Genomic DNA, 25,788 nt, shown 5'->3' with positions numbered 1-25,788 from the left:
CACAAAACACAGAAAAGGCACAGCAGGAAATGGTGCCCGTGTCTGCAGCAGGACTCCCCTCCCACGGTGGCAGGACACATCCTTACAAACCTAAGCACAAGCGGCACCCGGCCACCCCACACTCGGGTAGTTACCCGCAGCTCTAGTCATCACCGTCCACAATTGTAACCAAAGTGTCCTTTGGAAGCGGAATGCCTAAATCGAGTTTCACCCAGAGACAAAAAGAATAAGCTATGCAGCCGTGAAGGACTCAGAAGCCACGAAGGTTGGGGAAGCCTTGTGGCTAGGCCTGCATTTGCAGCACAAACCAAACGTTCTCAAAGGCGACTGCTTCATGGCCATCTTGAAAATCTGCAGTAAAAACCTCTGGTTACGAAGCACACTCTAAGCGCCAACACTCTGTTCCTCAAAAAAGACCAGGAAGTAAACTGAGCATGGCGGTGCACACTGGATTCCCAACACTTGTAGCCCTGATCATGAACCTAAGCGGAATCTGGGACAAAAAGAAAACAAGGGAAAACCATTCCATTCCAGTTGTTAGATTTTTCCAGACATTGGAAGCTACTGTCAGTTTGCTGCCTACTTACATAAAGGTTTCCTCTGGATGTGGATGGGTTCTCTTGGTTAGTTTTTTTTTAAACACAGGGTCTCATGGAGCCCAGGCTGATCATGCATTTAGTGGCCCTCCTGACTCAACTTCCGGAGTGCACAGCCTCACCCAACTCCTGTCAACTCTAGATCATAGAAAGGACCTCGCCTGGCACAGTGGAGCGCGTCTTTAATCGCAGCCATTGGGAGGTTGAGATAGGGGAACTCTTTGAATGTTAGATGCCCGCCTGGTCTACACAGTGAGTTCCAGGTCAAGGCTACATAGAGACCCATCTCTACAAAAACAAAACAAAACAAAAAAACTCAGAGAAACAAGTTCAAGCTCTTAAACTTTACTAAGATTTTATCTCAAACACATGTACAAACTATGAATCCTATTTCCTGTATTTTCTGGAACGTGTGTGTAGCTATGACCCATGTCCAGAGAGGACCTGGGTTTGGTGCAGGGCTTCCATTGCCCTTTGACGACCACAGGTGTGAGCCAGCTCTAGATAGGGCTTCGAGAAGGTTGCAGGTCACGGATGCAGCCAGTTCTGACAGCTGGAGTCAGTATGGGATCCTTAAAAACCTCGTGGTAGGCCTTCAACACCTACTTTTCTTCTTGGCCCAGCCCTGGCATCCATGTACGAAGGCAGCCAAAAATGGGGTGGGGGAGGAGTCCATCTGAACCTCTGCGTGGGGGGCTCTGGGGCAAAGCCCTGGGGACAGTACAGACAGGTGGCGGTGGTGGTCTGAGGGAGCCCTGCCCTGGCCCAGCATCTGCAGCAAGCCCGTGGTTCTCAGCTTCTGATAGAGACTGGCCACCCCCTAGCAGCTTTCCTACTCACCTCCCAGGGGAGGGAAGGAAGGAAGGGTTTGGGCCATGTTAGAAAGGGTTTTATTCATCTGGGCCGTACGGGGGATGAAATGAAACATAAACATCAGTGACTGACAGCCGGGACCATGGTCTGGGGGCAGGAGGTGAACCGCGGCTGACGACCCCGGTGAGCACACCACCAAGTCAGAACGATGCTGTAGGATATACGGATGGACACTGCTCGGAAAGCCAGGCGGGGAGCTGGTCTGGCAGATTCCGGATGGATGGTCTTGCTGTTTTCACTTGCATCTCAGGGCAGCTCTGCCAACAGGGCTCCCCCTCGGCTGTTTCACAGGAGGCGCTGACTGAAGACAGAGGCCCAGCTTATTGCTGCTGGAGTGAATTAATGCGCTCAGTCACACTAGAGAGGCGTGGCTTCTGGGTCAGTCCATCTGTGACCTCACACATCTGTGACCTTGATCACATCGTTCAGGGGAGAGTACGACCACCTTAACCAAACGATGGGGAAGGCAAACCACTGAGGGGCTCCGCCTCCCGATGACATCCGACATCTCAACACCGGATGCAGCAGGACCTGAACTCCACCCCTAACTTCTCTGAAAATCAAGTCCACACAGGAGGCTGAGCCCACCAGAGTGTGCTCCTGAGGTGTAGCTAGCTGAGCACGGGGGACGCTGTCTTCGTCCCGAGCTTCACTGCCAATGTAGTTAGTGGTTAACCCGGGAAGGGGACATAAGGCACTGGTGTCTTTATGAACAAAGCTCATCCTGGGTGCTCCCCAGTCCTGGCATAGGGACAGGAGGGGCCCCTGCTCACATGAGAAGCCCTCCTGGGAAGCCAACCAAACCTCAGGCCCCAACTCCAGCCACGAACAAACAGGCTGTTAGACAATGTGCAGGCAAAGATCTATCTTCTGGATGGCCTCAGGTCAACCTGAAATGGACTGCTCATTTGCGCCCTTTTAACCTGCTTCCCTACCCTGGCCACCACCAGGTGGGAATGGATGGCCGACCTGATTGGGTAGGTTTTGGCAGGCTAATCTTCATCTCCTAGGCATGAGAGTTCCCTGGGCTGGTCTTCATTTTACACTTATTTGCATACCCACGCCCAGCCAATCAGTGCAGAAGGGGGGTCTATGTAACAGGATGAACAGGCGACCGATTTGCCTGGAGTAAGAGGAGAGCGGATAATGCCTTTGGCTCTTACTGCCCCTGAGGTTTTTGCCTCAGGCAGAGAACTCGCTTGGTCTCTTGCTGTTCCATTCTCTAACACTGCATGACTGCAACTCAAGCCTCTTAACGCAAGCTGGCGAGCTCTCAGGTAGCACCCTGCCCAACTAAGACTGCAAACCTCAGAGCCCTGTCCTGTCCCCCTGTGGTGACCAGGCTTCCTGTTGGAACTGTCAATCTCATGCTAACAGATTCACCCTTCATTCTTGCAGAAGGCGGGACAAGAACGGGCAAGGCAGGATAACTGCCCACAGCTCAGCAGAACAAGCTGCTGAAGAGAATAAATGACTGGCTCTTCTGTTCAGATATCTTTGAAGACAGAGGCCACCCCGCGCCCAGCTTCTCCTGAGCACACCTGTGTGGCAGACTGACTGCCAAGTAGATCATCTCATGAAGGAAGAACCCTCTGGGGCGCCAGAACAGAGCCACCCGATTCCCCGTGTCCTGTCATGCGGGAATCAGGACTCTGCTTTCTTCACGCTTTGACGCAATCTTCTGGGGGGGGGGGACAGCAAGCAGCGGTGGCAGCAAGCTCCATCACCTAGTCCCAGGGGACTCCTCCACCGCTATTAATTCTCTACAGTGTGCTGTGCCTGCTGCTCTACAAGCTCTGACAAGAACGGGCTTGAGGCGTGGACCCGCAGCCCAATGCAGCACCTGGCTGCTGAGCTGGAGTCTGGCTGAGGGAATTCCAAGAGGGCTGCTCCGCTGTCAGGCACCAGAGGAGAGAACTTACAAAAAGGATTTTATTAAATGGAGGAAGAATCCGGTGTGTGGAATATGAAATATACAAAAACTTTACATCGGCTCTTAGGGCAGCAGAGACCCCTCTTGTCACACTGCCCATACCGGCTGCAAACAGAACCAGGTCATCTGCAGATCCGCGGAGGGACTGAAGGGTGGCTGGGGCTCCCAGGCCTGCCTGTGAGTCTTGGTGTCCTGTACACACGTATGTACACTGCCATTTCAATGAAAAATCCTTCAAAGTTCTGATAGCGTCAGCTGAAAAAGTCCCAAGATGCCATGGTTTTGCTACATTGATCTCTGAGTCTTCCTGGGCCCCCCAGTCCTCACACTAATTATGTACGCTGTTGTATTCACAGGGAAGTCCCCAAGGCCTCTCACTACGTGACCAGACAGCCCATATCCACTCTCGCCACGAGAGGCCTGCTGAGCTCTTTGGCATAGCACACCAACCCCTCGTAACACTGTCGCTTAAAAAAGTAGACTTTCCTATAGTAAAACTTCTTACAAACACTTCTTTCTGTAAAATAATGTGTTTCTGTATGTGGAGCTCTGCAAAATATACGGTTTTTTGTGTTCTTCCTGGAGGAAAAGGACCCAAGCCAGGGGCTGGTCTGGTGGCAGGTCCAATTCACATGAGGTCATTCAGCTCTGCCTCCAGAGCGGCGGCCATCTCATCGGCTTCGGAGCTACTGCCTTCCTCGTCATCGTTGCTGGACTCTCCGCTGGACTCGCTGGCAGCATCTTCCTCATTCAGTTTTCTCTTGTGGCCTCTGAAGAGAGACGAGCAAGAATACTACTGTGAGACACTGGAGCGGGCAAGCACGCAGCCCCCGCCGCCCCGGCCCAAGACAACCCTGTGCATGGCAGGGCATGCTACGTGGCACGCTCCACACGTGGCACACTTGGAGGGGAAGGGAGTGGCAGACGGCTGTGTGGGCTGGTGGAGAACGTCCCAATCCTCGGGCATTTGAGTAAGAGTTGGGTGATGGACAGGGCACTCAAACACACACGAGCTCTCAACACCATGGAATTGGTTCCAGCCCAGTAAGCATGTAGGGATGCTCCCAGACTCTAAGTGGAAAGAGTGTGGACGACGGGAATGGCCACCACATGGTGACATTGCTCAGGTCTGGGGACCTCTAGGTGTGCACCCATGTATCACTCCATCTGTAGCTATCTTCTTCTTCCCATGTTGCTTTTACACACAAGTTGCCATTTGATTTATGGCCAGTGCTTTCCATATCGCTACTGAAAACTCATGTGTCGCCACAGTTCTATTTAGGCCTGTATCTATTCTGAGTTAATTTGTGCTGCATGTAAGGTATGGGTTGAGATTTCTTTCTTTTGTAGTTGCACAGCTCACTGCTCTAGCACTGTTTGTGGGGAAGAAAATTTAAGAACTGCCTGAGGGAATATAAAGACTGACTATTCAAAGAAACTGAATAAAAGAAGAAACCTCCCCAAAAGTGTATTTGGCTGCAGGAATGCGAGTATTTGTTTAGCCAAACAGATCACAAAGTTGCGAACACTGGATTTGCAAGGCAGATGGCGCACACTTGGCTATGTACGGGATGCAATGTATGAAATGCTCTAAGAACGGCAGGACAACAAATATCCCAGAAGAGAAACACTCCTCAAGTGAACAAAAGCACCAAGATTCAAGCACACAGCACACACGGAGTGCTGGGAAATCCAAGTCAGAGTAACAAGGGTACAGAACACCTCAGTCCCTGGGGGGGGGGGAGGTGGGACGAGCCCTCCCACAGCTGGGTGCAAGCACTTGATGCCTTCAGTTTTGGGAGCTGAATGAGCTCAGACTGGCTTTCTGAAACAGGCCCAACAACGTGCTGACCCTGAAACACACTCGCTTTGGTCCATGTGTGCTTTGTCCCACCTGCAGGACATCACGTGGTCTAGGATCAGCATGGAGATGGCTGGGTGGGCAAAGTGGAGGAAGGAGGGGCCTGCACTTGGATCCGTGGCAATCCATAATCCCAGGCAGGGGTGGAGTGGAGGTGGAGGCAAGCAGACCCTGGAGACGTGTGTGCTGGCTAGCCTCGCTGAAACCATATTGGGTGAGAAACTGATGAATTGCCCGTGCACGTGTGCATGCTCGAGCACACGAAACAAGCTGAGGAGGAGGCGGTCACTCAGCCTTGTGAGAACAAAGAAGGAGGTTTACAGATCCCGGGGCACTGGGGTTCAGGGCTGGCAGATGCTGGCACAATTTGCAGTGGATTCTGGAATGCGTTTTTAACTAGTGTTTGCTATCCATGCTCAAAGGGCTTTAAATAAATCTCATCCACCCTCACAAATCCCTTCCACTTAGCATGCTCCTTTTTCCAACCACATCTTCACCTAGAGAGGGGCCAAGGACAGGGGCAGCTCCAAACTGTAGCTGAGTGGATGAATAAATACCACAGGACACCCAGCCTCCCACATTCATGACTGACTGGGCTCCGAGTGTCATTGTTTACAGTGTAGTACAAATAAGCGCCCAGGGGTCGGCTGGGAGGAGGAGATGCTGGGCAGACATGGAAGCCATGCAGCTCTGCTCTGAGGAAGCTGGCTTTGCTCTGGGGATGTGGAAGCATGTGCGCTCACCGCTGAAGACCCTTACATGTGATCACATCATTGGTGAAAAACTCTGGCAGCTGAGTGGCACAACTGTCTGCCTGGGACTAACCCTGATGCCCAGAGTAGACACAGGTTTGCAGCTGGGAGTTCAGAGGCTCCTGGGAAGCATGGGAGGAAAGAGCCTGGTCAGACCCCGAAAGAGCAGGAGGAAAAAAGTCAGAGAAAGACAGCAAAAGGCACAACTGGTCCTCACAGCATCCTTCTAAAGCCAAGCGGTGAACACTCCTCACGACAGTCAAGCATTCTAGCGGTGAACACTCCTCACGACAGTCAAGCATTCTAGCGGTGGACACTCCTCACGACAGTCAAGCATTCTAGCGGTGAACACTCCTCACGACAGTCAAGCATTCTAGTGGTGGCCTGCAGAGCACCCAGAAGGAGCAAAGAACGGAAGGCACCAAGTGTGGCAACTCAGTCTGACAGATCCAGAAGCGCTCAGAAAACCACGGTGTGACTGGGAGGGAGGCTACCGTGAGAAGCCCATGTCCTAACCATTAGGGGTTCTGAACCCAACAGTGAAATGACTCCAGAAGTCTTTGCAGCAGCCTGTTCTGCAGACACCACTCCCACCAACAGCAAACAACCATCCTGCTTAGCCAGAAACATTACAATATTATTACAGGAAAAGACTGAACACTCTACCAGCTAAAACTAAAGACAGAGTCAGGTAGATCTCTGTGAATTGCAGGCCAGCGGGGGCTACACAATAAGACCTGGTCACAAAAACCCAGCAACAAAACCCAAACCCAACTAACCAAGTAAGAATCCTACAAAAACCCCAAGGATAGTGACAAAATGAACTAAAGGCTAACTAGCTTTATTTCCGCTGTTACGGCCTGGGACCTGAACACACCACGGGGGAGGACGGTACAGCCACATGCACCCATCCTGGGTACCTTCTAGCTGGTGAACAGAAAACGGGAGGAGGCGGCCAACATTGACACAACGAGGGTCTTCTATCTGATTCGCTGCCGTGGGAGCCGGCTCCGCATGGGTTCAAATGTCAGCACAGTTAGGTCCCCTCCTCTCTTTAGGGCCAGGCTGGTACTCCCCAGCCTACCCTCGGGAAAGCAGGAAAACTTGGTGTTGACTCTGGAAACCCTCACTTCCTCCTGGGGTGTGATGCAGAGAACTCAGCCACACAGAGGCAGGCTTTGCTATGGAGACTTAATTCCCTCAAGCACATTTTGGCTGCACTTGGACTCCTAATTCTCTTGCCTTTGCTTCCCTGGAATTACACACACGACAGCCACGCCTAGCTCTAACTGTTTGAAAACAATATACAAACACCATCTTTTTCTGGTCTTCAAGCAATCCTCTGAAGGTCAATTTGGCCTCTTAATGTTTCTAAAATTTAAACCGGTACTTAATAACATAAGTAAAAGGAAAAATAAAGGTGGAGTACTGTTTTGGATAGAAAGCCAAATGATGAACTATTTTTTAAAGTAAAGAAGAGACAGGATGCAGACACCACCATCAGAACTGAATTTTACAACAGGTTTCACATTTCCAGGGCGCTTAGGCTGACAGAACCTTTCCACACAGCCTCTGATCTGTACACAGAGGCTGCCTGAGCTATGCCACCCATCCTGCTGGCCCCCGGGCTCCAGACAGAGTCGTCACCATTGCGCCTCTAGTTAATGGTCACAGGAAACCCGTTGGGCGATGGTACGTATCCGTGTGGGTCTCCCAGGCCCTTCAAACAGGGCAATGTCTGGCCCAGGGGTGTTGAGCAGGGTGACTGCACGTGCTCATCAACTGTAGGAATAAGGGACTCTTACTGAAATGCATGGACCTGGGTCTGGGTGGGAACTTGTGCTGACTCCAAGGAAACAGGAAGCAGAGATGGTAACACCACGGGAGAACACAGTTGGGGAAAGAGAAAGACGCAAGGCCAAGGCAGGGCAGACAGCGGGCAGGCAGGCTCACGGTGGAGAGAACCGGGAGAGCTCTTTCGTGACAATTCCTACTGTGGGCAACCACACTAGCCCGGCCTTCATGGTCTCAGCCGTAAGAGACCCGGGTAGAGTTTTATACAAACAATCGCAGGCAGCCGGGCCTTGCTTCCAGGACAGCCTCCAAACCAATACAGGGAAACCCTGTCCGGAAAACCAAAAGACAAACAAAACCAGACAAAAAAAAAAAAAAAGAAAGAAAAAAAGAAAAACAATGCACAGGGTCTACACTTGGCTAAAGCAATGTCTGCAGCAGTATAGTTTAAAATAAAGCATGAATAAATTTGGGCAACTAAAAATCACCTCGAAAATTAGAAACAGACAACAGTAGGCCACTGATAAATAAGTGTCTGCAACTGAAATGTTTGACTTCCTCTTAGTGTAACATGCAGTGTTTATATTTTGTTCTTACAACCAGCTGCACAACTCCATAGAGAAGTATTAGCAGAGTTAATTTTGGAAAATCTGAGAGCTCAAAAAAGCATATCAAGTTCAGTGTGGTAGAAGACTATAAATAAGAATAATAGATGTAAATTCCCTCCCCAGTACCTCACTCTCTGAACTCACTGTCATCACAGCACACATGGAGCCCTGCCTAAGGGTTATTATTCAAAGAGCTGCTGTCTCACACAGCACCCAATCTAGTAAGAGCCAACAGCTCAAGGGTGACGTGACCTGCTCACGTGCTCATTACAACGGGGTGGTTGGTTTGGTAGAAGGGAAAGACAAGCATTAATGGGGCAACCCCACTGAAGGGAGATGTCATTCTGTATATGTTTCTCATACTGGTTAATGAATAAAGCACTGTTGGCCAATAGGAAAGAAAGAGAGGAGGGACTAGGAGACAAGGAGGAGAGAGGAAGTAGTAAGGAGGAGTCAAGATGGAGGGACTGGGGAGACCAGATGCCGGCCCCACTCCCCAGTAAGAAGACCACGTGAAAATACTAGATTAACAGAAATGGGTTAATACTTAAGACAGAGCTAGCTGATAAGAAACAAGTACCTGGCCAACAGCAGTGTATCAAATACAGAGTCTCTGTGTGCTGACTGGGGCTGGTGCGGCGGCAGGACTAGACCGGCAGCGGGAGGAAAAACCTTACTCCTCACACCCACCTTATTCCACTATCTTCCCCGAACAAGGGTGGGTCTGGGTAAGCTGCACAAGCACGTAGAAATACTTCTCCACAGATCTGCGCCTGTGTGACTTTGCAAATACTAAAGAGTGTGACTGCACACACTATGTGAGGTCCATCCCCTGACACACATGCACACACTATGTGAGTGTCCAGATCTCAACAGGCAGCAGCACAGTTAGGACACACAGTGTTACAGTGTTGCTGTGGAAAAGCTGACTGGATGATAGCTGGGCAGGGAGAGACTGACTGCCAGAGTCAGACTAGGAGAATTCTGGGAAGAGGAAGGGAAGAGTCAGAGAGTCGCCAGCAATCGCAGAGGAAGCAAGATGAAAATGCTAAACATTGATAGGAATTATGGGTTAATTTAAGTGTAAGAGTTAGCCAGTAACAAGCCTGAGCTATCGGCTGAGCATTTGTATGGAACATAAGCCTCTGTGTGGTAATTTGGGAAGTGGCTGTCGGGTATTTGGGACTGAGCGGCTCTGGTTCAGGAAACGTCCCTTTACACAATGTCACACAGCTCACGTGCTTTTCACAAACACTTATCCTGCTTTTGAAAAGCCTGCAAGCTCACACACAGACACAAGCGATGTCCATTTCAGCTAGGAGCGTTTCTGAGCTGTTCTGCCCTTCTGGCTACCCTCAGATACACTGACTCAGGCTACACTACCAGCTGCCCAAAGATCCTTCGCTTCCTTCTGGCCAACAGCCTCTATCTCTTTCAAGGGCCGACAAGACAAGTTGCATCATATCTGAGGCTCCAGCCGTGAGCTCCTAACTGCCCGTTCCCGCCTATTTCCTCTAGAGTGCTGCTGGCAAACACTGCGCTTCAGCGTGTGACGGGCAGGCCCAGCACCACAGCTAAGTAACCAGAAGGAGGAAGAGAAACACAGAGCGCTCTTTCCTGTGGCTACTGCCGACATTCCCTGCCGCCTATGGGGTTCACAATGTTGTTGAGGTATTGTGCACTCAGTCTAAAGTGCCAGGGCTCCCTGGAGGGAGGCTGCTGGCCAGGGAGTCTTCCTCCACTTCCGGGGCAGTGTTGCCAGGAAAAGGAGTCCGTCAGGTGACTGCTCCATGAGCACCCGGATGACCCTCTGTCCTGCTTCCCACCCGGGAGCAGGTCCAGCTCACTGCAGAGCCTTTGGAAACACACATTTTCTTGCTGCCTCTTAAGTTTTCTTCTCATCTTTCATGGTCACAATTTTACTGTACTGTGTCTGGTGTGGATTTATTATCATACCTGTGGTGCGTTTAACTTTTGGGTTAAAAAGAAAAATTAATGCCATCAAATTCCGAAGTTTTTAGCCAGGAATATTTTTTTTCTGCTTTCTTTCTCCTATAGTTAATTATCATGCCAAACCCAATTTCTGTGTGAGCATGTCTTCAGCACTCCTGAGTGAGGCCCCTCGATGTGTGTGTGTGTGGGGGGGGGCGGGGGAGGGGGGAGGACTAGCATTCGCCTCCAGGGGATGGAAGGGTGGGGCAGGCTTGAGCAGAGATGCCCTGGCCCTCCCGGGTCGCCCCACTCTCCATGAGCACACAACAACAGGCCCTGGGGCGGGGACATCGCTCCTTATTAAAGTCTGTCACCCAAGCGTCACAGTGACCCCCAAGACTGCCACACATGCTGCTGCTCTTACTTTGCCCTGACTCTAGGGACACACTAAGTCGGGCTGTGTTTCAAGGCTGACAGCTGTTGGCTGTGATCCGCCCTTGCCTGCTCCCTGCAGAAGCTCTGCTGGAAGGGAAGGCAGCTCTGAAGGACGGGGTCTGAGAGGTCACGCCACACCTGTGTCCTCTACCTGAGTGGCAGCCACGTTTCAAGCCGTGCCTTATCTATCTGACGGGTGTGTATAGGGAATGTGGCGTGCTGCCACGGGGGGAGAATGAATCATTTCTTGGTGGATGAGCACAAACCATGGCCTCCCTCCTGTTAGTCATTTTCAAGTGCAAGTGGTGCTAAGATCCCGAGCAGCTTGGCCGTGTGAACCTGACAGGATGTACTGCCAAGCACAACGGCACATGGCCAACCAAGCCTGCCCCTCAGCTGCAAAGCATCTCCACACGCAGAAAGAGAGTTATAAGACACCTGGCAGACACGCGAGACACCCACGTCTGAGAGGAACCGAGCTGGTGGGAGCTGGGCCCATCCGTTCCCAACAGAGACTGAGCTGGCCCTGCCGGCTGTGGCGGTCATCAGGGCACCTCACACACGAGGGTAGGAAAGGCCATGGAAACCTGCAGCTCTCCATGTGAGAACTGTGTGTGGGCATGGTTCTTCTGCTCTTAAGTAACTAGTCAAATCCACAATAACAATTACAGGTATGACTTCTTACCTGAGGAGTTAGAGAATGGTCGGGCCTGTTCCCTAGAAAACCATGTGGGAATATACCAGGCTACACCATCTTGAATGCCCCATCAATCCGCTCCCGGGTGAGCTACACCCAGGCTGTTTTGGTTAAGTCGGGTGTTTTTGCTCAGAGCACCCCTGACCACGCACAGACTCTGTGCTGGAGGCCAGCTTGCTTTCCCACTGAGTAACACTAAAATGGGGGTGCACAACAGATATGATGCAGGCAGTGATGTGCCCGAGCCCAACGAGACAGGAAATGAGCCAGGACCAGAGCCCTGACCAACCCACCCGGGGAGTCCTTCAGCCCAAGATCAGAGCTCAACACCCCACCCACCCCAGGGCTGAGATTCCAGAGTCTTCCTGAAATTCACTTCTGCACATAATTAAGAGCAGAGACACAGCCAAGATGTGATCTCTTTATGCAGAGGCAGCAAGCACAGGGGGACAAACGGTAAGCAAGACACCCCAGCGGGCCACAGAAACCGCTTCCACCCCAGCGGGCCACAGAACCGCTTCCACCCCAGCGGGCCACAGAAACCGCTTCCACCCCAGCGGGCCACAGAACCGCTTCCACCCCAGCGGGCCACAGAAACCGCTTCCACCCCAGCGGGCCACAGAAACCGCTCCACCCCAGCGGCCGCGGAACCGCTTCCACCCCAGCGGCCACAGAAACCGCTTCCACCCCAGCGGGCCACAGAACCGCTTCCACCCCAGCGGGCCACAGAACCGCTTCCACCCCAGCGGGCCACAGAACCGCTTCCACCCCAGCGGGCCACAGAAACCGCTTCCACCCCAGCGGGCCACAGAAACCGCTTCCACCCCAGCGGGCCACGGAACCGCTTCCACCCCAGCAGGCCACAGAAACCGCTTCCACCCCAGCGGGCCACAGAAACCGCTTCCACCCCAGCGGGCCACAGAACCGCTTCCACCCCAGCGGGCCACAGAAACCGCTTCCACCCCAGCGGGCCACAGAACCGCTTCCACCCCAGCGGGCCACAGAAACCGCTTCCACCCCAGCGGGCCACAGAAACCGCTTCCACCCCAGCGGGCCACAGAAACCGCTTCCACCCCAGCGGGCCACAGAACCGCTTCCACCCCAGCGGGCCACAGAAACCGCTTCCACCCCAGCGGGCCACAGAACCGCTTCCACCCCAGCGGGCCACAGAACCGCTTCCACCCCAGCGGGCCACAGAAACCGCTTCCACCCCAGCGGGCCACAGAAACCGCTTCCACCCCAGCGGGCCACAGAACCGCTTCCACCCCAGCGGGCCACGGAACCGCTTCCACCCCAGCGGGCCACGGAACCGCTTCCACCCCAGCGGGCCACGGAACCGCTTCCACCCCAGCGGGCCACGGAACCGCTTCCACAGAGACTGAGTTAGCAGCACGAAGCCCACGCCCACATTACGTTCAGGCTGTCACAGGGACACGGAAGCCAATCCTAAGAGCCCCACTCCATGATTCCCTCCCCAAGACGGGTCTCAAGCCTCCCTATGGACCCCGATGTCTTCCCAGGGATAAGACACATCTACCAAAACATACAGGCCATGTGGGAAGACAGGTTTGTCATGACCCAGTATGGAAGTTACAGAGCTCTTTGTAGTGTGCCATGACTGCAGCTCTTCAATGTGACCAGGAAGTTCCCCTTCCTAGGGCCACAATGCAAGCCCTGATCCCTGTTAAGCTGTGAAGCCATCTGTCCTGCCATTCTAACTATGGGATAAGGGCTAACCCACTACACGCGACACCATAGACATTTGCTGCTGGTGGGACAGGGCCTCAAGTCTTTCTGCATTTCTCTGTGCACAAACGCTGGTTAGCAAGTGTGCAAAGGACACAAACATCACACGTGGCGATGTGAGCGAACAGCACCCACGGTGGAGATGACACAGAGCAGTGACCACTCAGTAAGGAGGTGGAAGATGTGCATGCTGGGAACACGCGGGAAGGCATCACTCACCTCCCGATGGCAGCACACGGAGCTGCCTGAGCCCTGCTCTACCCTCTGACACCCCACCCGCGGGTGCCGAGCTGGGGACTCAGCACCACAGTGACGGCCAACACAGGGAAGAGCCCCACGGCAGCGCCTCGTCTCTGTCCGTGCTTACACATGGGGGAAGGTAGGGCAGGAGCCACTGGCACAGACAGGCAGATGCTGCACAGGCTGGAGGATGGCCCCTGGAGCATAAGGACCGTGCTTCTCCAAGCAAGGCCAAGGGCGCACCTCAGGCCACGCCCCCAGCTCCACAGGTACCACCGCACACCACATAGAATGACAGACATTCTCAGTGTAGAGCTGAAACCACAGGGAGCCGCAGGAGTTCCCATGAATGGCGGGGCACTGTGACAGTGCCCCAGGGCACCAAGCAGGCCGAGTGCGGCCCTTCCCCTCCCCCCCTTCCCACTGCTGCGCAGTGTGCAGGCCTGGGACTGCCTGAGGCTTACCTTCCCGGACTCCCTCCCTCATGGGGTCCCCGGCCAGCCTCACCTGGGCCCGCGCATGCCAGAGGTGCTCCTCTCGCCAGATGAGGACAGGCCTAGCGGCTGCTCTCTTCGGATCCCTGGGGCCCTGGGCTTCCTGGGCTTTGGCGCCCTCTCCTGTTCATTTTCTTGGTCTTCTGGCTTCTTCTTCTCACTGTCACTGTCATCGCTGCCTTCTCCAAGGATGTCATCGACCTGGCAAAAGGTAGAGTCAGCGGCCTTGCCAAAGTCACATGATCCACTCGCTCAGGAGGGGCCAGCATAGATAGCGCCATAGTGACCGGCCCCACACAAGGGCATACTCGGCGCCATGCTGCAGGGGGCCGGAAGTTTACTTAGCTCTGCTCTCTACTTGAATGCTGGGGTCTGATTCCGGGGTTAAATGACAGCGGAAGAGCAGATATTCCCATGGAGCTGCACACTCAAGTCCGGTAGAAAGAACGGAGGCTTTCATCTAGGGGCTTAACTTCTCACATACTGTACTGATGGATTTGTGTATTTGTGTGTGTGTGTGTGTGTGTGTGTGTGTGTGAGTGAGCTGGACATTTACTTAACATGCTCTAGATCAGTGAGACCCAGAGCCTGACCACGTACTTCCCAGGGGGACAGGCTCCTAGATCCTGGAGCCTAGAGTGCAGTTTGCTGGAAGGCAGCTGTTTGGCTGGTGTTCTCTTTCCCATCTATCTCAAGCGTGGAATAGGACGCGAGGGTGATGCCAGAGCAATGTGATGGGCCTAGCTGGGATTCTGGCTACTGAGATTTGAGGGCGGGCAGAGGGAAGTAAGGTGGCAGGGGCAGAGAATGGGGGAGGGAGGGGGCACAGAAAATACAAGACAGAAGACAGGCCGCCGTTAGGGGACCCTCCAACACTACAGTGACTGCCTTGTGCCTCCGAACCAGAGTAGGAACTGGCATTATTGCTACTGGCTTTGGCACTCTGACCCCAGAACTCAAGCTCTTGGCTCTCAGCCTGCACTGTAGGGCTGAGCAGAACAGAGCAGAGTGGGGTTTACCACCTGCTCACCAGTGAGGGGGTTTACCGAGTTCCAGCAGGGTAACGTGGTAAGTCCTGCCCACCACAGTCCTGACGGGCAGCTCTGCTGGGGGCTCCCACCCACAGCAAAGCTCTGCCAGGCCGAGAGGCAACCTGCGTGAGCTACATGGCCAGCAGTGTCTCTGTGTGGCCGACTGCATCTACGCCCCAACCAGAAAGCACTTCACATATCTGTACCAGCATTTCTGCGTGGCAGACAGATGACTTGAGCATGCAATAACTCTGCTGGCTGGCCAAAGGCTTAGAGAAACATCTTAAAAGCCAAAGCAAAATCGTGGGCATGCACCAAGTCTGGCCTTGTTTCAGTCAAGCTTCCGTTTGGAAAGGACATGAATTTTCCAAAGGCTTTCTTTTACAAATGTGTCAATAACTGCCTTTTGAAAACTAGTTATCTGTAATGAACCTAAAAGCAGAACAGTAAAATTGTTTTATATGTTAAGGGAAAACTTAAAACCAAGTATGTAGCATGGGGAAAAATTTTTCAACATATACTGAATTAAGCACTAAGGCCACATAGCATATCGAACCTTCCCGTGCCATCAACACAGGCGCGTTAAGAGGGTGCCCGTCCATTGCAGGAGATGAGCTTTCTGACAATGTCTCAGCTCAGCTTTAGAGCCAGTAAGCAAGTGTGTGGCCGGGTAGATAGAGATGCGGGGAACACGAGGGACAGGGCACAGCAGTCAGCCCAGAGTCATGCAGTCATCTTTCTCCTCTGGTGTGGAAGTTCCACACCACAGACAGACACACTGCCTCTTCCCCTCGTGGCACAGAAACCGGAGGACGAACGCAGACTTGCCAGGGAATGGCTCCATACCCACTCCACCACACAGGACCAGCACGGACTCATCAGAGAACATGAGCGGCAAGGGACAAGTTGCTTAGCCTTAAACTTGCACCAACTGATTTAGAACCCAAATAAATGTACTTCCTTGTCCCAAAGAACCAACATTCTGATTAGTAGAGCTTTCTGAAAGAAAAACAAAATGTGTTTATAATCACTCTTTTCTGGAAGTTTCCTGATGATGTTACAAAGGGCAGAGGGCACCCCACACAGAATTTCAGGACCTCCAGGACACTGCTGACACACGCTGGCTGGCTTCATGACTTGGGTCACCCTGTCGCTTCCTGAGATGGCCCTGGTCTCCTCCGTCCCTGAAAGTTAATGCCTGTCAGTCACAGTTCCTGACATATATCAATGACCATGATTCAGTACTTTTAAAACCCCGTTATGTGTCCTTTTTCTCTGTCTATATAGCTAGGCTGGTTTTCTGTTGTAGGACAAGGCCTTATATTTTCCACACAGCACGCTTCTCGGACTCTTCAGCGGTAGAAGCCCGAACGTCAGCTGGGAGCCAAGCACTCAACTAAGACAGGAGGGATCTGTAACTCACTCCAAGAGCAAATGGGACAGAGGAGATTGCCACTCCTGCGATGGATATCCCCACACGGGCTGTTTTGGCCATTTAGAAGCGACTCCAGTGGCCTAGTGGTTATGCCAAGGCAAGAGCGGCAGCCTGACCGCAGGACCTGAGTCCCACCACAGCACTAAGAGCTAGAAGGACGCTGGGCTGGTTGGCTGACTCAGAGTGCTGAGGCCCAGCAGGGATCCTACGCCCTGCACTTGATTTCTGACCTCGGGACAGAGGCTGCTTTAGGCTTCTGCACCTGCATACTTGTTACACAGCACAGAAAACTGGTAGAGCGGTGGAAGGTATTTTAAGAAGAATGATGTCAACTGAGAAACTATTTTTATGAACAGAAAACACTTTGAAGGCCAAAGAGAAACTTTAATGACATGTGAAAAACCCCCAAACTTGGAAAACAAACTTGAGGGGTTCTGAAACTGCTCAAGAGTATTTAAAACTGTCACACAGATGCTGGCTGTGGGCAGCACATATGTTCTGAAAAGACTCATGCAAATTACTCTCTAAAACCCCCAAGAAAGTTTTTTACACCAGGGAGATGAAAACAGACGATAACCACAAGCTCTTTCTCGAACATGGACACATTTTCACACGTAATGAACTTTACCACTTAAACCCCAGTAACCAACACTTTCAGGAAATAAACAAAAGGCCAGAGAGACAGGGTCATTCTTCCAAACACTTGACTAAAAATCAAAACTGAGCATAAGAACCTGATAAGGACTTTAGATCACTATCAAGGGGCACTCTGTAGGAATACAGTAGGATACATTGTTACCAATGACCTCTGCTGACTAAATAGCTTACAAAAAAGGATGCGCTCTTAGTCCTGGCTAACCAGGAAGATTGACAGGAGGTAGGAATGACTGTTGTGGTCTGAGAAGCAAACCCTTAGAGGTGCACGCTCTCGGTCCAGGCTGCCTTTCAGTTCCCCGGACAGATTCTAATTCAGCATGAATTACTGTTCTACAGTTGATCTTAGCCCAAACAGTAAGAGGTGATTAATCACTGCAACAAAGAGACGGGCGGGGAGCTGAACTCAGTGCAACAGCAAACCCACTCTAACAACAGTGGTTTTTAGGTTACGGTGCCAAACACTGAATCAGCAAAGCGGCCCACACTCAGCTTTTGCCTAGCAAGCCCTCATCACACCCTCTTAGCTGCTTGAGGTGAGAGGGGCAAGTCTTCAAGGACAGAGAGGCGGGACTGAAGGTCAAGCAGCCACGGAGGACCATGGGAAATGCTCTGCTCTTCTCCACAGGCCACACACGCACCTGCCTGATTCTTTTGTTGACATGCTGATGACTGGCCTTCCTCAGCAAAAGCTTTCTAAGGCGGATCACAGAAGCAGGCAAGCAAGGAAATATGATGATGCATCTGTCTCTAGTCATTATCACAATATGAAATGATGTCCTCGGGTGTTATTGCTCTTGGCTTTTTTTCTTATAAAAAAGGTAATATTTGTTAATCTGAGGATAAACAGAACGTCCACGATACTAACAGTGACTCACTTCCTAACACGGAAAGGTGGATGTCAGACACAGGAGACACAGAATTCTCTAGCACCATTTTTCTTGAAACATCACTATGCTAAGCCTGCAACTTGCACAAGTCAGAGAGTCTCCTAGTTTTCGTGGCTGACCAAACACATTCTTTCCAAGACAGGATACAACAGACAGGGCCACGAGACAGAGGGTGCGAGCGATCTCTGCTGCAGTCAGAGGGTACAACCACAATGCAGCAAAAAGGAGGTCAGGACTAGCACACGAAGTCCACCCACTGTGAAAACAAGCATTTACAATTTGGCAAGTAACTGCAAAACTTCCTGGTGTAGCTAGAGTCCACGGGCCAATTCCCAGCCCTGCTCTCCAGAGTGTACGCACCAGGCTAAGAAACAGAGGGCCACACAAGCCTAGCTGGTGACTCCTGACAGGGCCCCACACCCCTAGCCCCATGCAGACACACCTTCCCATGGTCTCTCTGACCCAAACAAAGCATCACAAAGTCTGGAGTTGGCGCGCGGATTTAACCCACCCACTCACATGGGGAGGCTGCTATCTACGTCCTCCTCAGTTCAGACACTCTCAGCCACCATTTCTTCTGGAACGTTCCTGCCCCAGCCCACCGTCTTCAGATCCAGACTGTCAGCAGTACTCATAGGCACCGCACCACCGTTCCTAGGTTATCTTGCAGGGAAACCACTCCTGAGGCTGTCTGGAAGGGCCCTGTGACACTTCCCTGCTACCTTATACACTAAGGTGCCACTGGTGGATCTTAGTGGCTCTGCCACACTTCCTGCATGTGTCACCTCTGAAACCGGCTCTTCTGTGTAGTTCCTATTTCTTCAATGACTTTAGGATGGCTCACCACACACAGGCCACATGAGACTGCTTCAACGGGTGTGTGACCATCGCCGTCACAGCCCTGTTTGCACTGTATAGCGCTGACTTAGCAGATGAAATCTGTGTTGCTTTCTGTGGACAAGGCTCCAAAGTGAATCTGAGAGGCCCTGCAATGCTACCCTACTGTTGAGGTAGACGCTGGGATGATGAGAACTATCTGAACTAACTATCCTCAGTCAGCTCTCAGGGCCACTGGCCCACTTCTGTGCTTTCAAACGGCCCAGACACGGGTATGGGCTCATAACCCGTACAGGAGGGTCCCTTCCCCTGGTTTCCCTCAGCCCCCACTCTGCAGTGGGTAGTGGCACATAGCTTTTTGAGACCAGAGCTGCTCTTGCCAAAGTGGCAAAAGTCATGGGCTCTCAGACCACAGGGTCAGTTTTGATGAGAGCACCGGCCTTTCACCGAGGCCAGCAGATGCCTTCACTCTGTAGTCAGACTCCTGCACAGCTCTGCGCGGACATGTCAATCACATGAGAGTGTGTACAAACTGGTGACCCCTCCTTTCAGGCCGACAGTCCTCAGATTCATGTAAAGAGATTTGTGGGGACATCAAAACAGACACACTGTCAACTGCCACTGTTCCACCACACAAACCCTTGCTGTGGCCTGAACAAAGCAAGCACTGGTGGACTGCACTAGAACTCAACTTACCTGTCTGTCCTCCCACTTTGCCCTGAAATTGCCACGCTGCCTTCCTTTGGTCCAGTGCTCCTGGCACGGGGTACATACGGTATCACCCAGCACCTCCCCAAAAGGATCATGGAGCACTATTAGCAAAGCGGACTACACACAAGCGCTTATGTGGGCCTGAATCCATGCACTGCCCCCAGGGGCCCCTCCAGCTCCAGAAGCAAACTGCCTCATCTTAACCCTTGCAGGGCAATGGAAAGGCATCTGTTCCACTCAGAAAGTAACAACTGCCAGACACAATTTGCCTATAGCAAAGGACAAGTCTTATGCAACCCAGCAGGAGTGGGGAATCAATTGTGTGCAGCACCCTCAGCTCTGCACTGAGCACAGCTGTGGAATACCAAAGGGAGAGAGGTGATGCAACAGACCGTGCTGTGCCTGCCATCGCCAGGCTCCCTGAGATCTACACGGAAACTGCACAGAGCAGACCAGCTTACAGGTTTGGCGTCTCTACCAGCAGTCACTACCTTAAATCAGCTCACACCAAATAGACTTTGAGCCAGCCAGATAATGTGAACATGCCTTCACGTTTCCATTTCCTTCAATCACCTTTAGTTTACTTAAGCATGAAACAAGCATACGACCATAAGCTTATAGCTTATATGCATCCTATACAAGTATATAAATATTCTGCCTAGCATGCATAAGGCCGAACTGGATCCCCAGCCCTGCAACAAGGAAAGCAATTTTTCTTACTGAGAGAAGGCAGTACACAACGGGACCAGGAGTGGCTGACAGGGTAGTCATATGCACACATACCTGAGTCTGCAGCATCTGCCTGGGTTAATGCCTGTCTGCACTGATGCTCACTCATACAAGCACCTCTTGGTATCCGTCTGCTTCCTCCCACCCAACTGTGACCACAGGCACAGGTGCCTGCTTTCCCTTTGCAGAAGCTCGCTGTGTACAGCACAAAATCAAACACACACATCCTCACTAGATCTGCTTACACTTTCAGTTTCTGAACAAAGTCAAAGGGCTTTTTTTTTTTTTTTTTTTAAATAGACTTTTTAAAAAGAACTCTGACCCTGCCAAAGGCCCTGGAGCGTCCCTGCACTGCTAATGCCGATTCCTCAGCAGTACTAAAGGGAGCAGTGTGGGCTTGGGTGACAAGTCGATGAGAACCCCTGGAGACCTCTCACAGCATGCATGGGAGACACAGTGCCTGCAGAACTCTCTGTGGGGCCACAGCGCGCACACGCATCCCCGGACCCCGGTTACCAGAGCCTGGGAGGCACAGGGGTGGAGAGAGACGTCGTGAGTGAGGTTAGCAGTAAGTCATCCAAACTTGTGCGGATGAGAGGGTGACAAGTGAAAAGCGTGTGGCTCTTGCTCACCAGGTCAGGAAGAAAGGCTCGACGGGGAGTGGGGAGCCTCAGCCACTCTACATGGCTCTCCCACTTTGTCTCCTCCATGCCTCCAAGACCAGCAGTGTGTGGACAGTGCTTACACACTGCCAAGCTCTGCTGGAAGCTCAAGCTGTGGCCGCCCCCTGGTGCCTTCTGTGTGCTGACCCCAGGGAAACATGTTCCTATTGTCCCAGGGACACACGACAGGTTTCAGCTCAGTAGTGCTGAGCTCTTGCACAATCACAGCCACTTCTCCACCCCCAGGCACACAGATTCTTAGCAAAAAAAAAAAAAAAAAAAAAAAAAATATCCACAAATAGCCCCAATTGAGTTAAGAACAAGAATTCTGGTTCCCCTCTGAATTATTTCTCTCTCCATTGTCTGCATTATTCTTAGCAATCTCATCTTCCAGAAAAGCCCACTAAGCTCTCAGGCCCCAAGCTCTAAAATCCTCCACAATCCTCCAGTCAGAGTCCAAGGCCCAAGAAAGCACACGGTCAAGTTCACGGCAGCAACACACCCACTTCCTGAGTAATTTCTGTCCTAGATCCATTTCTGTTGCTATGACAAAACACCTGACCAAGGCAACATAAGGGAGAGAGAGGGCTTGTCTGGCTTACAATTCAGGTCAGTCCGTTACTGAGGAAGTCAGGGTGGCAGGTGAAATAGCCTGCCACATCCCATCCAGTAAAAGGCAGAGAAAGGACGAGAAACATCCACACTGCCTGCTTGCTTGCGCTGTGCTCAGCTAGCTTTCTTCACGCTCACACAGTTCAAGGAACAGCCCGTAAAACAGTGCTGCCCACATTCAGGGTGGTTCTTCCCAACTCAATTAACCGTCAAGACAACCCACAGGCCAACTGAGTGAGGTAATTCTTCACTAAGATTCACCTTCTGGGTGATACTGGGCTGTGTCAAGTAGACAGTTGCTGCCTGAAATACCACAGCTCAGACTGGAGAGATTTAACTCCAGTCAGGGCGGTTGCTGTATATAAAAAATGGTCTGCTCATACACAAAGAAGTATTGGCAGCGAACAAAGGATACTTTTCTGTCATAAGGAAGCATAAATATGAAATTAGTATCTCTTTCAATGTTGATTTTTAAAAATGGTGTTTGAGGAGTTTACTTGAATTTCATTTATAAAAAACTTAAAGTGAACTCTGGTTTGGGATTAGCACATAATTTGCCAAAAATTTTCGAAATGGCCCTAAGCACATTACTGCCATTTTATATGGTGTGTGTGTGTGTGTGTGTGTGTGTGTGTGTGTTAAGATGGTACTCTCACATGAAAACTGTTGAAGGTGCTCCACACTTTGCAGTATCAAATATTCAGCGAGAACACACAGGGCTGGGGTCGCAGCTCAGTGGGTAAAGTGTTTGCTATGCAAAGCATGAGAACATGAAGATCTGAATACAACCCCTACAACTTAACAAAACGGGCAGGCATAGTGGTACACATTTATAATCCAGCTCTGTAGGCAGGGGGTGGACCCATTGGGCTGGCTAGCCAGTCATCCTAGCCTAGCTGGTGAGAGACCGTTGTCTCAAGACCTAGGGATAGTGTCCAAGGTTGTCCTCTGGTCTCCACAAGCATGGCAACACATGTATTCATGAACACTTCAAATAAGCATATTCATCTTATTAGTACACAAGTTTGCTTTCATCTCTAGTAAATGACAAAATTATATGTACAGCAAAGAATTGTTTTAAAATAAATTTCTTCAAGATTTACTACAAGTAATGTTTTATTTGTATACTTAGTTTATAAGCCAGGTTAATGTTTCAGGTTAAAAAAACAAAAAAACAAAAAACCCTGCTTCAACTCACCCAAGGAAGCACCCCCAGGCAGCCACAGGGAGGGATGAATGTGTGTTTCTGGCAGAAAGAGAGAGCCCCAAGTTCCGAACCCCTGCCCGCCACCCCCACCCCCAGGCCCTGCTCTGGCCCTTGTACCTCTGGTCTCACTGGAGATAGGGTCTCTGTAGATGTGCTAGGTGAGATGAGGTCACCTGAATCAGGGTGGCCCTACACTAGTGACCACTGACTGTTGAGACAGGGACACAGGGACAGGCCATGGCACAGGAGAGTTTTAACCCTAAGCACCTATGTGGCAGGCATATTAATACTAAATGGATGTGGATGTTTCTGGCAGCTCCTAGGTGGCTAGAGCATGTGAAACTAGCCTGGTGCTTACATCTTGTGCAACTACCTGCCCTCTTCCTCCCCCTGAAGACTGGGAAAAGAGCCCATGGTGATCTGGGGCCCATGGCACTCAGAAGACAAGAACATCTCCCTTATGCCTAAGTATGGAGAAGCCTGGCTGCTATTTTTGTTTGTAGGACAGGGATGTTTTCTCTTCTGGGCCCAGGACCCAGGAATGAACAAAGCCCGTGCAGGGTGCCGAGGGCTGAGAAGCCTCGAGCCTTCTTCCTCTCAGTGAGCAAGTGCCATGCACGTGAAGCCACAGCACCAGCCCCTCGCTCGTCCTTACGGGCACTCTTCTGAGGAATGGAGGCTGGGGGTTAAGGCTGGCTTTTATTGCCGAAAGGGTAAGATTTTGCAGTAAGTAAAATTTGCTGTTTCACATGATAATTTGAGGTCTTTTGACATCAAGTGAATAAAAACCCAAAGTGTGGCCAGGCTGTGTCCAAATGGACCACAAGGGAGGTCCGTGACAGACCGGAAAGCAAACAGCAGCATGGCGGCCACACTGGGAAGAGAGTCGACCATGCTTGCAGGGAGCAGGCACCGTTCTAGCGGTGGCTGAGAAAAACCTTTTCATGCAATGAAAGGGTTAACATTCAAAAACACAGAAATGGTAAAGAGCTCAGAGCACCTGAGTTGCCGATGGGACTGGACCCCGAAAGCAAATATGTGCATCTTGCTTTTGCTAAAAAGGAATGAAAGGCATGCTTTCCTCCTCTCTGCAGCATGATCAACGGAAACACAACATCCCTGTCCCCACAACACAGCACGCCAGGTAGACTGTGCTTAACTGTGGCTGCAGGAAAAGCGTAGAGGTGTCTCTGTCCCCTTGACCTGAGGCTCATCTCTTACAGTGGTCCCCTAAAAGCAGTCTGTGGAACAAAGACACTGCAGACTACACAACACAACCCGTGGAGCAGAAGCTCCTGTAGAGTGCTAGTCTGAGAGCCCACAGGAAGATGTGTAAGAACATGAGTCTAGAATACAGTTTGACCTTAGTTCCAAAGGAGATGTACCCTGTATTTAGACTGTGATCAAAACACATCTGGAGTTCTGGTATTCAATTCCCAAAGCAGAGCATTTGAGAAAGCTCCTGTACCTAAAACTATTTAGTGGTGTAAAAATGACAGTAAGAGCTGGTGCTAATCTGTCTGAATTCGTGCATTTAAAATCTATACTCAACTGAATAGTTGAGTTGAATCCCGTCAACTTTCCGTCTGGACTGTTCCTTAGCAGGGTACCCAAGAAGCACTTGTGTCTCCCGGGCCACCAACGGCCAGAGGCACCTCTTGTTTGACACTTGGAATCTCTCAGACACTGTCACAGAGCTCTGGGGTTGGGGCCTAAGTGTCCTGTTAGGAAAGCGGGTGCTGGTTCTCAACACCTGAACTGCCCTGCTGACCCCAGTGGGTCTGAGGAGCTGCTGCCTCTAGGACCTGGGGCCTCCATCACATTCTCACCTCTTTGTCCATACTCTCTAAGTCCTCCTTACAGAGAGTGTACAGCGGCATTGTCTCTGACATACTGGGTTGTCGCTTTCTTCTGGCAGGGCCAGGCTGCTCTCCATCTTGAGCTTCTGGCAGCTCTTCACCAAACATCTGCTGCTGATGTGGCTGAACAGCTCTGAAAGGAATTTTACAGTCCCGTGTGAGGAAAGCAGTTCCATAGCACCTTTCCAGCTCCGAGCAGACACCTGACTCTGGACGAGGTGAGACGCATGGAGAAAGAACACTTGGAGGGAAAGGTCCTCTCCACTGTGCGCTCTTGCTCTCTCTGCGTGTTAGCATACCCAGCCTCTATCTCTCCTGGGCCATGTCCCTGGCCTGGCGGAGGCTCACACACTCACCTCCTTTACAGAGAATCCACCCTGTCCACAGGGCATCACCCGACCTGAGCACAAAACTTAAAGACAAATGGTTTGCTAGAAATCATCAGGAAATGCCATTTACTCTCAAATAGAGTCATAAGAATCACAAGACAAAAGAAAACAAAAGTGACATTTACATTCCGCTCAGAGCACAAAACAGAACCCAAACAAGAAGAGTGAATTAAGAGATGGACATCAACGGAGTGGAACGAATCTGCTTACAAAGGCCAGGGAAGAAACATTAGGTTACCTGTGCAGCTTCACTGAGTACCAGCAGGACCAACCAGCTGCAAGGACCAATGACCCCAACATGCCAACATAAAGCTGGTATTCTTACTGGTGAAGAAAAGCTGCAGCTCTCTATCCAAATAGCATCTGCGTGCAATGTGTATCTAGGTGTTCCAAACCTCACTGAATATATTGTATGCATGTTTAAGCTTGTGTCCAAGTGTAAGGTGCACCAGACACAGTGGTTCAGATGCACACTAGGACTTGAAAGGCTCATGCAGGAAAACTGTGGAGAGTCTGAGGCCGGCCTATGAGGCCAGCCTGTGCTAGACAGGTCTTTCCCCAGGAAAGGAGTGAGGCAGAGTATCACTGCCCACTGGGCCCCAGACACTGTAGAAAAGTTGACAAGAAGAAAAATGTGGGACCCGGCCAGATGGCACAGTTGATAAAGGTACTTGCAGCCAAGCCTGACCACTTGAATAGGAGCCCCAAGTGGAGAGAAGTAACTCCTACAAGTCCTCTGTCTGACCTCCTCAAGGGTGCCACAGCACATGCATTCCCACACAGACACATGCATGTGAGTACGCATACATAC

The 25,788-nt window shown here is 51.3% G+C and overlaps 2 protein-coding genes across 4 annotated transcripts in view; one reads left to right on the top strand and one right to left on the bottom strand.

Annotated features, from left to right (window-relative positions):
* Nucleotides 1-25,788, top strand: part of Pard6g (par-6 family cell polarity regulator gamma) — a 1,244,350-nt gene that overhangs the window by 307,816 nt on the left and 910,746 nt on the right. The gene's annotated exons all lie outside the window — the stretch shown is intronic.
* The window catches only part of Ctdp1 (CTD phosphatase subunit 1), a 52,845-nt gene continuing 30,440 nt past the window's right edge, over nt 3,384-25,788 (bottom strand). The window contains exons 11-13 of one of the 2 annotated variants that reach the window (XM_051202235.1): nt 24,559-24,721; nt 13,975-14,162; nt 3,384-4,172 (exon numbers count right to left, since the gene is read on the bottom strand). In XM_051202235.1, coding sequence (XP_051058192.1) covers nt 4,031-4,172; nt 13,975-14,162; nt 24,559-24,721 — 493 coding nt within the window. In that variant the 3' untranslated portion in view covers nt 3,384-4,030. The remainder of the gene's footprint in view (nt 4,173-13,974; nt 14,163-24,558; nt 24,722-25,788) is intronic. The other variant, XM_051202236.1, reaches the window with a different exon arrangement.

Source organism: Phodopus roborovskii, unplaced genomic scaffold (assembly GCF_943737965.1).
Source record: "Phodopus roborovskii unplaced genomic scaffold, PHOROB, whole genome shotgun sequence".
Classification (NCBI taxonomy): Eukaryota; Metazoa; Chordata; class Mammalia; order Rodentia; family Cricetidae; genus Phodopus; species Phodopus roborovskii.
Note: the sequence above shows the minus strand (reverse complement) of the source record. Positions and strands in the feature narration are given on the sequence as shown.